Consider the following 17,058-nt stretch of genomic DNA (forward strand, 5'->3'; position numbering starts at 1 on the left):
ACCTATGAAGAGGTCTGATTTTCACTGCTTATAGCTGTGCTTGAACCAATTTCGTGTACTCTAATAAACTGTAGATGTAATCTATTGCAATACTCCAAAGTGGAACAAACATTACTACTTTTCTGGCAACAGAGCACACTCATCTACATCTACATGACTACTCTGCAATTCACACTTAAGAGCCTGGAAGTGGGTTCATCGAATAACTTTCACACTATTTCTCTACCATTCCACTCCTGACAATGCACAGGAAAAAAGAACACTTAAATCTTTCCACGCTAGCTGTGATTTCTCTTATTTTATTAGAACTTTTTTTTTTCTCCCTTTGTAAGTGGGAATCAACAAAATACTTTTGCATTCAAAGGAGAAAGTTGGAGATTGGAATTTCATGAAAGAATCTTGTCACAACAAAAAACTCTTTTGTTTTAATGATTAGCACCCAAACTTGTGTACCATATCCATGACACGCTCTCCCCTATTTTGCAATAATACAAAACAAGCTGCCCTTCTTTGAATTTTTTTGATCTCCTCCATCACTCCTATCTGGTGAGGATCCCTTACCATGTGGTAATACACTAATCTCTCACTAATACGGCCCTCAGTAGTTGCCTCTCAGTAATTCGGCACACTTCTGGCTTCTACTCATTCAACCTGAAATGGCACCTACAATAATGAAATTTTGTCTGCAACAAAGTTGTTAGTTAATTATAATGTTCAACGTTTTCGTACAAGTTGAAATTGTGGCTTTCCTTACGGATCATTATCGTGGTTTCTAAAGGGAAACACATTATACTAAACTTCAAGCAGAAACTTGAAATTAGATATAAACTGAACTCAGGTTCTTCACAGAACCATTGTTGCTGGCAACAGTGTTGGATGAGCAACTATTTATGACCAAACTTCAGCAGAAAAGAGGTAATCATAAGCTCACAGGAAAGTCACAATGAATCTGATGAAGAAAAGGACATAGGAGGAGAAAACAAACGTAAGGATATCTCAAACAGCTAGTGCTGAAGCTGGAAACATCTTCCTGGAGTACATTATGCAACAATCAGAAACATGGCTAGACCTATGAAAAGCTTGTAAAGCTGTTGTGTGATAAAGCATATTACCGTCGTGTATCATCATGGTGACAACCAAAACTTTGGGACATGTTTCATAGTGAATGTTGAGTGATACTAATATGCATGTACACTCAAGAACTAAGTTTTCTGTAAAAATGATTGTATCTTTTGATTTGATAAAGTACAATCCCTATGTGTTTATACTAAATTTTAAACACTCTCAACAATCCAGCACTTCCGCTAATCCGGCACCCATACATACGAGGAATGACCAGTTCAGCAAGAGTCTAGTGTATTCTAGCAGAAGACAGATAAGTGTAATGTATGCAGTCTCTTTAGTGGGTTCGTTATATCTTCTAAAAGTTCTGCAAATAAAACACAGTGTCTGGTTCACCTCCTCCACAACATTATCTATGTAATCGTTCCCATTTAAGTTGGTCGTAACAGATATTCCTTGATGAATTAACAGCCTTTAGATTAGTAACATAAATCATTACTATACATTATGAACATCAGAGGGCACATAACACTTCCCTGAGGAATGCCAGACATTGTCCTGTGTCTGAGCTGCACCCTTTGAGAGCGAAGCCTTCGTTTTTTCTTGAGACCCTCCAACCTAAAAAATTGCCCAGTCTACTCCACACAACCCCTACTAGCCACGTAGCTGCTTCCTGGATGTAATGGACCCCTGACCTATTAAGTGGAACCTAATACCCACCACCTTAGGGCACAAGTCAAGAAATCTGCAACCTACTCGGTCACATAACTGTCCGAGTCTCTGATTCAGACCCTCCACTCAGCTCTGTACCAAAGGTCTGTAATTGGGCCTGTTGACCAAGATAGTATGCTCTGCCTTTATCTTGCAAGCAAGACTGGCCATCTTTACCACTTCCGATAACCACTGGAAACCAGAAAGAATCTCTTCCAATAGAAAGTGGCACACATCATTAGTAACGCCATGAGCCACCACCTGCAGCTGGTTGCACTCTGTGCTCTTCATGGCATCCAAAAGCACCTATTCCACATCAGGGATGACTCTCCAGACAGAGCACACAGTGCACTTTTTCCCTTTCCTGGCAGCCATATCCCTAAGGAGCCTCATTATGTGCCTAATACCGGACTCCCATAAAGACAGCTTTAGATTACCGGTTAGCCCTTTTCTCAAGTGATATCAAACAAACCATGGATGAAAGGCAACATGCAGGTTCCATATTCCTAGATTTCTGGAAAGCATTTGACACTGTGCCCCCCACTGCCTATCACTGACGAAGATCTGAAATACGGTTTAGGTGAGTGGGTAGAAAACAATAGAACAAAACACGTGGTCTTTGACGGCAAGTTTTCATTAGAGACAAGGGTATCGTCAGGAGCCCTCAGGGAAGTTTGATACAGCCACTCTTATTCTCTGTACACATAAATGATCTGATGAACAGGGTGAGCGGTAATTTACAGCTGTTTGCTGATGATGCTATGATGTAGGGGAAGGTGTCATCACTGAGTGACTGTAGGAATATTCAAGATGACTTAGACAAAATTTCTAGTTGGTGTGACGCATGGCAGCTTGTTCTAAATGAAGAAAAATGTAAGTACTGCAGATGAATAGGAACAACAGTCCCGTAACATTCAAATACAGCATCTAATAGGGTGCAGCTTGAGACAGTTGATTCATAGGCATAATTATGGCATAACGATGCAAAGCAATATGATGTGAAATGAGCACATCAGGTTGGTAGTAGGGACAGAGAATTCTCGACTTCTTTTTAATGGGAGAATTTTGGGGAAGTGTAGCTCATCCATAAAGGAGATGCCACACAGAAAGCTGGTGTGATCCATTCTTTGGCACCAGGATGGATTAAAGGAAGGCAATGAAGTAATTCAGAGGCAGACTGCTAGATTTGTTACTAGTAGGTTAGATCAGCATGCAAGTATTACAGAGATACTTCATGAACTCAAACAGGAATCCCTCGAGGAAAGATGATGCTCTTTCTGCCTGGTATTATTGCACAACTTTAGAGAACTGGTATTTGAGGCCAACTGCCGAATGATTCTACTGCTCCCAACATACATTTCACATAATAACCATGAAAATAAGATGCATGCAATTAGGGCTCATCTGGAGGCTTTTAGACAGTTGTTTTTCCCTTGTTCTATTTGTGTGTCTACCAGGAGAGGAAATGACAGCTAGTGGTATGTGCCATACTGTAGTCTGCGAGTATGTAGCTAGATGTAGATGTAGACTAGCAGCAACATTATCTTTTAATGTTGTTTCAACGAGGAATTTCTTAAGCAAATATATCAGTCCTCAGTTTAGTTTACACATTACACAATGAAATACGGAAAAGCACTTTCAAAATTAACACAGAATACACAGTAAACGAATTTACTGTCTTGACCATCAGCCAAAACCACCTGTCAGACAAAAACACTACTCTACTTTACATATTTTTCATTCCCTGATAGCCACTGGGATAACCTTGGGTGCCAAAGATGTTATTGCCACTGAAGTATTTTCTCTGAAAGAATTAGCAACTTGAATATTATATCCAAATGAGAACTGAACATCTTGCAGTGGCCTCTTAATGGACTCTGCAATACTTTTATTTACTGAGCAAATAAAAAAAGTGACTTCAAATGGACTGCAGTACACATTACCAAAATAAAAGAAACAAAATAATTTTTATATACACTCTGTATTCTTGCCTAAGACGTGTGAAGTTCTTTAATATTGTGTAATTTTTATTATGATTTATTTACTCAACAAGTTTTGTGCAAGCCAAAGCTACTTGGTCATGGACTGACTCAGCACTAGTTTACAGAACACTACTAGAAAATTTACTTATGAAGAAAGAAGTAACAAATAAAACATGGAAAAATGAGAGTACAGGAATAAATAACACATTACAGAGTAAATTTTTCAAGTACTGTGAGGAACTACTGTACAGAATAGGAGTATGCCATGGGGAAACCTTTCAACTTGAATCTGAATACTGTATTTACCCGAGTATAAGACAACCATGAACATAAGATAATCTCCTCCTCCCCCTTTTTATGAGGTTCCTTGAGAAAATTTTTATTTTTAACATAATCTGGCTAACCAAAATTGCAAACTGTTTTATTGATATAAAGTATCTGCTTAAAAAGGTTAACATTATAGCAATTCTAAACTTATGCCATTTACTAACTGTGTACATTCTGATGATAAATGGATAAATACAACAACAAAAAAGAAATGTTTTACCTAAATTACTGTTTTCACTTCCTTTTCTGCTCACTATCTCTGTGTTATTACCATTTTAATTAAATGAAATGTCATGTGGGTAGAGCCTCTCGTCTGGTAGACCTGTCACCTGGTGCAAGTCTTTTGATGTGATGCCACTTCAGTGACTTGTGCATCGAATTTTTAATAATAATCATCATCATTATCGGTCTCACTATATTCACTTGTAAGCCTACAGGCATTTCTTCCTTCCTAACACTTCTATCACAATATGTCATTTTCTGAGTCATCCATACCACTGCATATGCAGCACTTTTTGAATCCTTCCATAATACATTCACTTGAGATTCTGCCCCAGGTGGTAAGGATCCACTGACCCAGCATGGATACTTGATGTTCTTTAATTTCCCCCTGGAGTGAGAGCATGGCCTCCTTGAAGAATCAACTCACTGTAAAGCTGTCACAAGTGAATCATAAAAGGTTTATTCACCTATTACTTGAAGTCGTGAGGTCATGCCACCTGGGGTTGTGACAAGGTCTGTGTTATTCTTCACTATCAGAACCTTAACTTCCTGGGTGAGGTATCCCCTGAAAGAATCCAGCACAAACATTTTTCTTCTTTTAGGCAAAGAGCCTGGTATTCTGTTCCTACCAACCTTCAACCAACCTAGAATCAGTGCACTTGTCATACAGCACTTTTCTTGGCATCTAAAGATAAGCTCTGCAGGCAGTTTTCCTTTTGGTATTGTTTACCTGCAAAGAATCATATATCGGAGGAGCTCCCTTCCATCTGTTAGTGCACTCAGCATTACTGGTAACCTTTTCGTTGGCAGAACTTCCTATAGGTACACTTTTAATGGTGTTCACATAAACCATAACATTTTACACCATATCAAATTAAACAGGCATCTGATCAGCATTGCCCAAATGCCCAAAAGGTCCAGCAAATAGTCATGCCGTTTTCTATGATTGATTACACTGAGGTGACAAAAGCCATGGAATACCTGCTAATATCATGGCAGACCACCTTTTTTTCCAGCATAGTGCAGCAACTCAACTCTACAGGTCATTGGAAGTCCCCTGCAGAAATACTGAGCCATGCTGCCCCTATAGCCATGAATAACTGTGAAAGTATTTCTGGTGCAGGATCTTGTGCACAAACATTCCTCTTGATTATGTCGCATAGGCTGCAGTTGTGTGTGTGTGTGTGTGTGTGTGTGTGTGTGTGTGTGTGATCTATTTCTGACAAAGGCCTTCGATGGCCGAAAGCTTATACTGCGACAGTCTTTTTGTTGGGCCTATCTGCGACTCAGCATCTCCGCTAATGGTGAGTGGCAACTTTCCTTTTCATAGTGCTGTTAAATTCCTTCCTGGATTTTCAATTGTTTGAAATGTTCAAATATGTGTGAAACTGTTAAATGTATGTGAAATATTGTTGACATGTGCATTTGTGGGCAAAGCAATGGGTAAAAAGCTTATCCTAAACCCCTGGATGACTTATATTAGTTATAATCTGGAAAGTAATACGGGAAGGGGTAACAATTACCAGCCTCCAACTTGCATGAGCAGAATACAGGAAGACTATGGGGAGGAGAAGACGGAGAGACAGTGAGGGGGAAAGAAGAGGTAGGCACAGACAGGAAGAGGAGGAGATGGACAGAGATAAGGGAGGGGGTTATGGACACAAAGGAAAGGAGATAGACAGAGAAAGAAAGAGGAGAAGATCAAGAAAGATGGGGAGATGAAAAGATAGTCTAGGCGAGTGAGGAGGAAAAGATGAACAGACAGAGGTGGAGGAGGAAATGGACAGAGCGAGGGAAGAGGAGTAAATGGACAGAGAAAGGGAAGAGGAGGAAATGGACAGGGAGAGGAAGAGAGATGGGGAGAGGGGGAGAGTGAGGTGGACAGAGAGGGGTGGGGAGAGGAAGATGGACAAAGAGAGGGGGAGGAGGAGATGGAATTAGAAGATGGAGGAGGAGCTGGATAGGGATGAAGGAGCAGATGAAGATGGGGCAGAGGGGATGGGGTAGACTGACAGAGAGAAGGGGAGGAGGAGATGGAGTGAGGGGTAGGAGGAGATGGACAGAGATTGGGGGTGGAAGAGATGGAAAGATAGAGGGGGAAAGTATTGTATGGTTCACACAATCCAGCGCTTTTGTTATATCAATCAAAACACCAAATGTCTTCAATCTATCATATAGCCCTGCTAGTGCTTCACACAAAAGAATAAATAGCATTGGACTAAAACCAAACTGAAAATCTAACAGCAAATTACATGTACTACAATTTCCATCACTCACTTACACATTGCTTTCTCAAAAACTTTTGAAAACTGTGGTAGCAAAGAAATTAGCTGGTAACTGTCTGCATTATCTTTTCTATCCTCTTTATAAAAGAGTTTCACTAGTGAGTATTTCAGTCTCTTACGAAACTGACCGCACCTGACAGGTTCATTGAACAGATGACTCAAGTACAGAATTAATGTATGGTAAACTGATCTTAATACCACTTGAAATTTCATAATACCCATGGGAAACTTCACTTTTTAATGATGCAATAATTGATTTAGTTTTGTCTTTGGTTGTTTCCTGTAGTTGCATATAAAGTTCTACACATTTACCTGTACTGCCAATAACATTTTGATTTATCTTGCTGATTTTTCACAAGAAGTGATTCTTAAATATTCTACACAACTCTGGTAGGTCACTAACAGTTTCATTCTCACATAAGAGAGGCATGTTATACTGAGCACCCATGTTCTGTACAGATACCTCTTTCACAACAGACCATATACACTGCTGGAATAAAAACTTAGTATACCCTTTCAGAAGTTTCCAATTCACTCAAGTTTATTTTTGCAGCAGAGCATGTAGTGTACACGAAATGATTACATTTGCAGATCAATAGCACAAGTGGTTCTGAGGTACTAGGTACCGATCCATGCTGAAACACCCATACTAGCACATGATGTAGCTTCCACAGGTGGCAGTGCAATTGGTTACTCTGGCATCCAGTCGATTATATAGATGGCAAATTATGTCCTGAGATATGTTATGCAACACCTGCTTGACCTGTTTGTGTAGTTCCGTAAGAGTTGTTGGTTGAAGAGTTGCACGAGTCACTTCTCATCCCATAACATCCCACACATGCTCAATTACAGATTAGTCTGGAAATCATGTTGGCCTAAAAAGATGCTGTATGTCTTGCAGAGCACAATGAGTTTCACAGGCAGTGTATGGATGAGCATTATCCTGTTGTAACAGACACATTACCTTCCTGTTGCATAAACAGCAAAAGAACAGGTCTAACATCTTTCTGCATGTACTAAACACTGGTTAGTGTCCCCTCCAGAAACCCCAGAGATGGACTAGAACTGTAACTTAATACACCCCATATCATAACGGTGGGGCCATTGTGTCTTGGACAAATGCACTCTTATGAGACACTTCTCACCAGGTCTACATCGTACGCACAAACAATTATCGCTTGCATGCAGACAGAACCTGCTTTTATTGCTGAAGACCACGGCATGCCCTTCCGTCTTCCAAGTGATCCTCTGACAGCAACGGTGGAGTTGTGACGGCGATGTTGTGGCTTGTGCGGAAGAGGGGCTAGAGATGTGTGTGCCCGTAGTCCCATTACTAATAACTGGTTTGCAACAGTTCATGTTGACATGTCTGGGCTCACAAGCCCTCTCATCTGTGCTGTGGTAAATGTACAATCTGCCACTGCTGCCCTCACAATATGACAATGCTAGCGGGCATCTGTGCAGTATGGACATCCAGAACCACATCTATGGGTGTGACAATGTTCACGGGACCACTGACACCAGCATCGTAGCAGAAGTGATGTAGCACGTCCAACTTGTGCGGCAATTCTCCAAAAGGACCATCCCGCCAATCGGAAGGTCACAATTTGACTGCTTTCGAACTTGCTCAGTTGGTTGCAGGAAGCATGGTTGCCTGCTTGCTTCACACATCTGCACCACACTGAACCTTCCGGTTGTGAACATTCCCTATTAAACGGTAGACAAGATGGCACTCTGGTCGCTATGCCACTATGCTATCTGTTCGCAGATGACGTTGACACCATTATAAACACATTTACTATCCCCCAGGTAGCATATGCCATCAGCAGATCAAGATCAACATCATCTTTCCACATGTACTATCTTTTCCCGCACTGCAATTTTAATTATTTCTGAAAAATTTCTATTCTCTTAATGTAATACATTGTTTCAGCCTATCTCAGCACTTTGCAATATTATTTGTAATAAAATTCTGTTACTAGGGGTACTATTTTTATTTGTTATTTTATTTTATTTTTTTGAGCAATGTAGTTTTAATTTTTTTCCTGAGAGACTTCTGTTCTCTAGGTGAAATACAACATTTGAGATTGTCTCAGAACTTTGCAGTATTGTCCGTAGTACAATTCTGTTACTGGGCTATGCCCATCCTTCATATTATGATATAACTCCCATTTCCTCCTACATTAAATGCTAATAGCATCAGTTATCCAAATTGGTTGCTTACTATCACTGCATATGTGCCTGAACTGTAAACGAACATGATACAAGTTTGAGAAAATATATTACATTTGTTGTTCAAGCCATTTGCAGCGCAGTCTTCTTGTCAAGGCAGCCCTTTAAGAATGGCTTTAGGTGTCTTGTGTTCCTAGTGGATTCTTATCTCTAAATATTTTGTTTCCTACTTTGCGGTCTGACTCTACCTTGATTCGTTTCAAAATTACTATCTGTTCATAATGGTCTGAGAGTTAATTATTATTTTTTTTTCACACTGTGCTGATCAACTAGAAAGCAATATATAAAGATATTATTTGTAATTGTGCTGTTGCTTCCCCGAACTCTAGTTGTAAAACTCAAGTAAATCAATTAACATTCTTTGCTTTGGGTAATCAGTTAGAAAGTTCTGTACTGAAATCCACACACAACTTCCTGTTTTTCTTGAGGATCGTATCTATCATAATGTCAAGGCTGCAGAGGAAAACTCTGTTGTCTGAAATAAGGGATCTACACAGGACTATAATAAAAAAAACTTTTTCACTAAAAATTCAAACTCCTCCACACAGCCTTCAAATATTTGGTCTTGACAATGTTTTGATGTGTCAAGTGTCTTGATTGAGTGATTTACCTTTGGTGTATATGGCCACTCCTGACATATCAGAGGCTTTCGCCTTGGGGCACAGCTACACACATTACTGGCATAGTCTGTAAGATGCCCATACTCCAGTTCCACAGAAGACACCCCCTTGGCAGACCTTGCTGGCAACAGCGTAACAGGCGTAGCATATCAACCACAAGTTGGACTGTGTCCAAAACACACTGGTCTGTTCTGAAGTGGAACTCCAGCCAGCATCATGGAAACTTGCAGTGCCAGTTTCACCATGAGAGGTGCCAGCCTTGAGACCAGCAGCATCCGCATCCCAGACAACAGTACTACAATTGAAAGCATTACTTTGCCTTCACAAATCACGTGCCATCCAAGCACTGAACAAATATCACTCCCCTAGACGTGTATTTCAAATGGTGCCCAGCCACTTTCTGCCAGTTCAGTCCACTAAGCCACTGCAAGTAATTCCGAAGAAGAGCGACCACCAGGATCTACAGGGTGAAAAGTATTTAAACCGACAAACTCTGGGAGGTTGTAGGGGTCATCAAAACAAATATTTTTCCCTAATGTCATTTTTTGCGATGAGGATTATTTAAACCGGTGGAGGCCATATTACACTCTTCAGTTGTTAGAAGCCGTATTATGATCTGCCACTGTTAGAGGGTGTATTACACTCTTCAGTTATAGGCAACTGCTGTCCACGTGCATTGTCTCTGTTTACTAATGGAGCGATACACCTAGAGTGAGTACACTGATATGGTTGGTGCAAACTACGTAGCGCACTACAACAGACGAGCTGCACAGCGGGTTTATCAACAACAATATCCTAATTGCCGTATCCCGCATCATACGACCTTAGCTGCTGTATACCAACGTCTGCATGAGACTGGGTCATTTAGCAGATTACCTGGACAGGGATGCCGTCGCAGGGTAAGAATGCTGCAACTTGAGGAAGCTGTCTTGCAGCAAGTGGAGTGGGATCCTTCAATCAGCACTCATGCAATTGCATGTAACATGGGGACGAATCAGACGAATGTAAGAACAGTCCTTCATGAGCAATTGTTACGTCCATTTCAATTACAGCATGTCCACAACCTGGAATCAGTTGGTTATCCACCCAGACCACAGTTTTCGCAGTGGTACCTGGAACAGTGTGAAATGCATCCTACATTTCCATCCTCTGTTTTGTTTACCGATGAAGCAAAGTTCGGGCGTGATGGAGTCTTCAACATGCACAATTTGCATGTTTGGAGTGAGGATAACCCACATGCCACAGTTACTAGTGCTCATCAAGTGCAGTTCTTCGTTAATGTGTGGGACGGTGTTTTTGGGGACTGTTTAATTGGACCGTATTTGCTACCTAGGCCATTAAATGGTAGGCATTATTACAATTTTCTCACCAGAGCATTGCCAGAATTGCTGGAAGACGTCCCACTCCCTACAAGACAATGCATGTGGTTCCAACATGACAGGGCACCGGCACATTTCAGTTGCCGTGTGCGTTGATTCCTTGACCGACGGTTCCCAAAAACATGGATTGGCAGAGGTGGTCCTGTACCATGGCCTGCTTGATCCCCAGATATGTCCCCTCTGGACTTTTTTGTGTGGGGAGAGATGCACAACCTTGTTTATACAACCCCTGTTGCATCAGAAGAGGATATGGTTGCCCAGATAGTAGCAACAGCAGGAACAATTCAGGATACTCCTGGGGTTTTTGTCCATGTCAGACAGAACACGATCCGACAGTGTAACCTTTGTTTACGTGTCAATGGAGGCATTTTTGAAAATCTACTGTAATTGAAATTGGGTTGTGTTAATGAGTTGTCTCTTGGTCATAAAAAAAATGGAAAAGTGCTTGTTGGTTTAATTAATTTGCCGCCAGAGAAATCTTCCTCTACCGGTTTAAATACTCCTCATAGGAAAAAATGACATTAGGAAAAAATATTGTTTTGATGTCCCCTACAACGTCCCAGAGTTTCTCGGTTTAAATGCTTTTCACCCTGTATATCCCGCAGTTCTGGCAGCAGCCCAATCTGGAGGATACTGTACTGCTGTCACTACAAGCAGCCAGCCATTGCCCAGGGAACTTCACCTCCTCCAACTTGCCTCCCTTGGACTTGGTGCCCAAAGACTGGTATTCTTGAGTAGAATTTAGACCATCCATGGTAGTTGCCATCACTGTACTACTGAAAGGACTTCTACTTTTTCGCATTTACTGAATAGGGGTCAGTGCTAACTGAACATAAGACTTATTATCCCTTTTGTAAATAAGTTCAATGATACCTGTCTTTGTAATTCCTTCTGAGGAACTTACAATCTTTCAAGTGCTTTCATGGACAGACTAAATGATGATTACTGTTTATCAATCATTAATTTGTTATGTCCAGTTGGCACACTAAGTCAATTCTGAACAAGTTTAGTCCAGTCAATGCTGTACAAGTTTGTTTGTATTTCTGCATTTTGGTGTGGAATGAAGATAAATGTTAATTGACTACAACCTGGGACAATCAGTTACTGATTGTGTGTATTACACAGAACACATCACCAACATTCTGCAATGAACTCCTTGCACGCAAATCAGACAAGATGTACCTCTCCAAAGGAAGCCTTATTATTTCTTTGCTATGTAAATGATGCTCTGAGACACAGATAAATTAGCAGCTCAACTACTTTGCCTATTATGTCTCTAATACTTTGATGAAATAAACTAACTGCGTCTTCTGATCTGCAGATCTCATTTACTGAATGAACCTGAGCATCTTAGTGAACTTCCACAAGCAGAACAGAAATACGTCCTATGTGGCATCATCCTAAAAAAGGCCTAGCCTTTCAACATGTAATCACCAGAATTTAGCCATGAGTAATTAATGATGTTTATGGCCTATTAGACTCCAGTAATAAGTTTAATAATTCATTGTATTTATATTAACTGATTTACATCTGAAACATGTTATGGATATTTATAAAGACAAGAAAACAATACTACAGAGTAAGTTCCATGAAATCTGCAGAAAGATTTGGGCAAAAATGCATGAAAACTCTACAATAAATACAAAAATATCTAAATTTAGTTGCTATTATACAGAAAACGAAATCTGAATATAAAAGTGATATTACTAATAATTTAGTAATAAAGGAGACATTTCACCGAAAGGCAGAAGTGCTGTGTTGTCAATAGGTACACAAACAGAAGGTACAAAGCTTTGCCGGCTTTTGGAATGAACTTCCTTTTTCAAGCTTGTAGGGAAAAAATGCACAAAAACACCACATACACTCACACACGCTCACCTGTCTCCCTACATTGTGTTCAGCTGACTGCCAGTTCTTCCCTGGCGTACAGTGAGTGGACTGAGGTGGGCTGGGGATGCAGGGTGGGGTGGGGTGAGACATGGAGAGAGGCGGAAGGCAGGGAGGGTATGTGTGTGTGTGTGTGTGTGTGTGTGTGTGTGTGTGTGTGTGTGTGTGTTTCCTACAAGCTTGAAAAAGAAAGTTCATCCTGAAAGTTAGCAAAGCTCTGTACCTTTTATCTGTGTATCTGTCGACAACACAGCGCTTCCGCCTTTTGGTGAGTTGTCTCCTTTAATCCTAAATAATTCATAGTTCTCAACCAGAACTTTCCATACTCTATTATACCCCAAAGTGATATTACTGTCATTTTGCGAGTGTTATTCCAAAATAATTCATAATTTTCAACCAGAACTTTCCATACATTATTATACCCCAAAGTGATATTACTATCATTTTGTGACTGTTCAGATGCTTATAAACAAACATAGCTGCATATAACAACTTTAAGCATTCAGAAACACAGTGAATAATAACAATAACAAAATCAGAACAATGAGATGTACAAGAAGAATACTTACTGGACTGTGTCAAAGTAAGGTCTTGTGTTGCTAACAGTAAATCATTTATCCTGCAACAAAGTCATTGCATGAATGGTTTTAAGGTTTACATAATATCAAAAGGAATAATTTTTATTCAAAGTAAAGTATGTCATAGAAACTCATGTGGCATATACGTGGTTCACCAAAAATACACCAACAAACTTATAGAGAGAGTCTTCAGAAACAAATTAAGGATAGAAATCAATTTCCTAAAATGTGATTTAATGACGTCAGAGAACATTGAAGTTACAGGGTCCAACATCAGAAGATAGGTCACTTCTTGAGGAGTAAAACTGCATTTTTATGCTCTGTGGTGATTATGTGAAAGTGCTGACAAAGCTTTCATTGTGTGAACCACAAAATTCTACTTGGCAAACTACAGTGTTATGGCATTAATGGCACCCCCTTGTATGGATGGAATCTTACCTTCATAAAAGAAGGCTGAGGGTCTCATTAGCAAATGGTACCGCAGGCATGAAAATAACCTTGGAATGGGTGAAAATAATGTGTAGTACCGCAAGGATCAATACTGGGTCCACTCTTGTTTCTAACCAACATAAATTATTTTCCAGTGACTTTAAAGGCAGAAACTAAAACATTTGCTGATGACACAAATACACTTATCAAGGATCCAACAAACACTTGCAGACACAGTTCAGTTACTAGATGAACAGGCATACACGTGGTTCACAGCTAACAGTTTTAGGCTTACGCTCACAAAGACTAATATTATGCAGTTTAATACTAGCTTAATGACCTTATAGTGCCAGAAGCAGACATTAATGGTAATACACTGAGTGCCACACATGACGTAAAATTCCTTGTGGTTCAGCCAGAAAATAATTCCACAAGGTAGGTCAACAATATTATGAGGAGGACAGATTGCTACTTACCATAAAGATGACACGTTGAGTTGCAGACAGACATGATGAAAAGACTGTTATATGTAAGCTTTTGGCCAAAGCCTTATTCACAAAAGAAAAACACACTCACATTCATGTAAGCAAGCACACCTCACACAAACATGACATTTACAAAGTGAAAGCCAGTGAAGGAATATTTTAGGAAATTGGTTACAAAATTTATTTCAAAACCCCACACAGATCTTTACAAGTTTTCTCCTAGAGCAACTTCGGTTGTATCTATGTGACTCAAGTTGCCTGTCTTTCAGAACTGAGGCATGTCCCATTAAAGTTGCTGATAAGAAACACCTGAGGCCCCTGCTGAAACTGCTAGCGTATACATGCCATTGGCTTTAGACAATAGTGAACGTGGGATATATGTCACGTGTGTGCATTCTGGATGATTCTGCACTGCAGACACAGTTGCTTCACTCTCTTGTGATCCAGACCTTGAGCAGAAGAGACGTCTTTCTTGGGAGGCTGAGCCTCTGATTCTGCACTCCGTGACCTGCTACCAACATAAGTTAACATTAAATGATGCCCTTCCATTGTCCATTGCAGTTGGTTGTTCAACTTCCTAGACTGGCCTAAACCTGGTAAATTCCAACCCTCAGCATTCCCTTTGTATGCTGTACACTGAAATATACTTTCTTTATTTTACCTAATTTCCTGTTCTATCATTTAACGGCATCCCTGGATGCCCACTTACAAGTCCTGACCGCTCAACCTCCTGTACATTGTCGCTGTGAGCCAAAGGCAACAATCTTTGCCCCCCCCCCCCCCCCTTCCCTACCTATGTATGGACGGCTATCTCCAGCCACTCTGGCCACAAAGCAAATGAAATGCATTGAGCAGGAGCAACAATCCAGAGTGGGTCAGGGAAGGAGAAGGGATATCAGAGTATGGGTGGGGAAAGACAAATTAACACAGGCTGGTGGAGCACGCAAGGACTCGAGGTGGCAGGACATGGTTGCCAAGTGCAGTGTTAGGACACCACAGGGAAGGGTTGGGGAAGGAGGATGCAGGGGAGGAGGGGTGGAAAGGAGAGGAGCAGAGAATGGGCTAAGACCGGTGGGTGCACTGTCAAAGAGCAGTGCACAATGAAGTTGAGTGGACGTGAACTGGGAGGAGGTGTCAGGGCAGAGGGATGCAGAAACAGTTGGGTGGAGGATGTAAGGACAGTAGGTTACAGTAGGTTGAGACCAGGATGATTTTGGGAGCAGAGAATATGTTGTAAGTACAACTCCCATCTTCACAATTCATAAAAGCTGATGGTAGAGGGGAGGATCCAGATGGCCCATGTCATGAAGCAGTTATTGAAATCAAACATGTTATGTACAGTTGCATGTTGTGTCATAGAGTGGACCACATCACTCTTGGCCAAAGTTTCTTGGTGGCTATTCATGCTAGTGGACAGCTGGTTGGCAGTCATAAGAATACAAAAGGCTGAGCAATGGTTGCGGCAGAGCTAGTATATGACATGGCTGCTTTCACAGGTGACCAGCCCCTGACGGGGTAGGATACACCTGTGGCAGGGATGGGTGGGTGGATTGGGTAATCTTACACCTGGGTGTTCTGAAAGGATATGGTCTCTGTGTGTGAAGGACTGGGACTGGGAGTGGCATAGGGATGGACTAGGATGATGTTGAGGTTAGATGGGAGGGTGATGGTACACCATGTTCAAAGGGGTGTCAGGGATCCTGGGTAGGATGTCCCTAATTTCTGTGGATGGTGAGAGATAATCAAAGCCCTGACAAAGAACGTGACCCAGTTGTCCCAGTCCAGGATGGTAAAGGGTGACAAGGGGGCAATTCCTTGTAGCTGGTTCTTGGGCATGGTGGGAGGATGCTACTAAAGATCACCTCCTTCATCACCCAATACCAACCTGAATTGGAATAATTGGACCACAGCCTTCATGAGGGCTCTGATTATCTAATGAGGGACATCCCACCCAAGATTCTTCTCACCCCTCCGAAAGTGGTGATCCACTACCCACCCAATCTCTACAACACCCTATTCCATCCTTTTACTCCTCGCAATCACAACCCCTTGCCACAGCGATCATACCCCTGTGGAAGACCCAGGTGCATTATCTGTCCAATCCATTCACCCAGCACTTCCACCCCTGTCACAGGCTTATCCTGCACCATCACAGGTAGGCCACATGTGAAAGAGGTCCTGCTGTAATCATTGCTCAGCTTTTTATACTGGTACAACTACAATCCAGCTGTCCACCAGGATGAATGGCCACCTCCAAACTGTGGCCAAGAGTGAAGTGGACCACCCTGTGGCATAACATGTTTGATTTCGATGGCTGCTTCACAACCCGGGCCATCGGGATCCTTCCCTCCTCCAGCTTTTATGAACTGTGAAGATGGGAGTTATTGCAAAATACTCTCCATTCCTAAAATCATCCCAGCCTCAGCCTAAGACAACCTGCTGTCCCCACACCCTCCACCCAACTGTTTCCACCGCCCCCCCCCCCCCCCCCCCCCCCCGTACTGTCACCACCACCTTATTTGCATCCCCTCATGTTCATTGTGTGCTGCTCTCTGCCTGTGAGCTCACTGGTCTTTTTCCCTTTTGTGCCCCTCTCCTTTACCACTCCCAGTCCTCTCCCACCCCCTTACCCATGTCCTGCCATCTCTAGTCCATGCATCCTCTGCCAGGGAGGGCTGGGACCACCACTAGTTAAAGAGGAAATCATGGTGCACTTGTTTGACATCACACAGAGCAGGTCGGGTTGGCGAAGCAGTCCACTGACTGAATCAAGACACACACCCTACAAATTTTACAGAATCTATTCAGTAAAAGAAATGCCTATTATTTTGTTAGTGGTCATAGTTATTGTCATATTTC

At 41.5% G+C, this 17,058-nt stretch overlaps 1 protein-coding gene across 3 annotated transcripts in view; it reads right to left on the reverse strand.

Moving 5' to 3' along the window:
• The window catches only part of LOC126092135 (uncharacterized), a 255,965-nt gene that overhangs the window by 52,475 nt on the left and 186,432 nt on the right, over positions 1-17,058 (reverse strand). For all 3 annotated transcript variants that reach the window (XM_049907592.1, XM_049907593.1, XM_049907595.1), the window contains exon 16: positions 13,277-13,326. In XM_049907592.1, coding sequence (XP_049763549.1) covers positions 13,277-13,326 — 50 coding nt within the window. The remainder of the gene's footprint in view (positions 1-13,276; positions 13,327-17,058) is intronic.

This window comes from Schistocerca cancellata, chromosome 7 (genome assembly GCF_023864275.1).
Source record: "Schistocerca cancellata isolate TAMUIC-IGC-003103 chromosome 7, iqSchCanc2.1, whole genome shotgun sequence".
In the NCBI taxonomy this organism is placed as follows: Eukaryota; Metazoa; Arthropoda; class Insecta; order Orthoptera; family Acrididae; genus Schistocerca; species Schistocerca cancellata.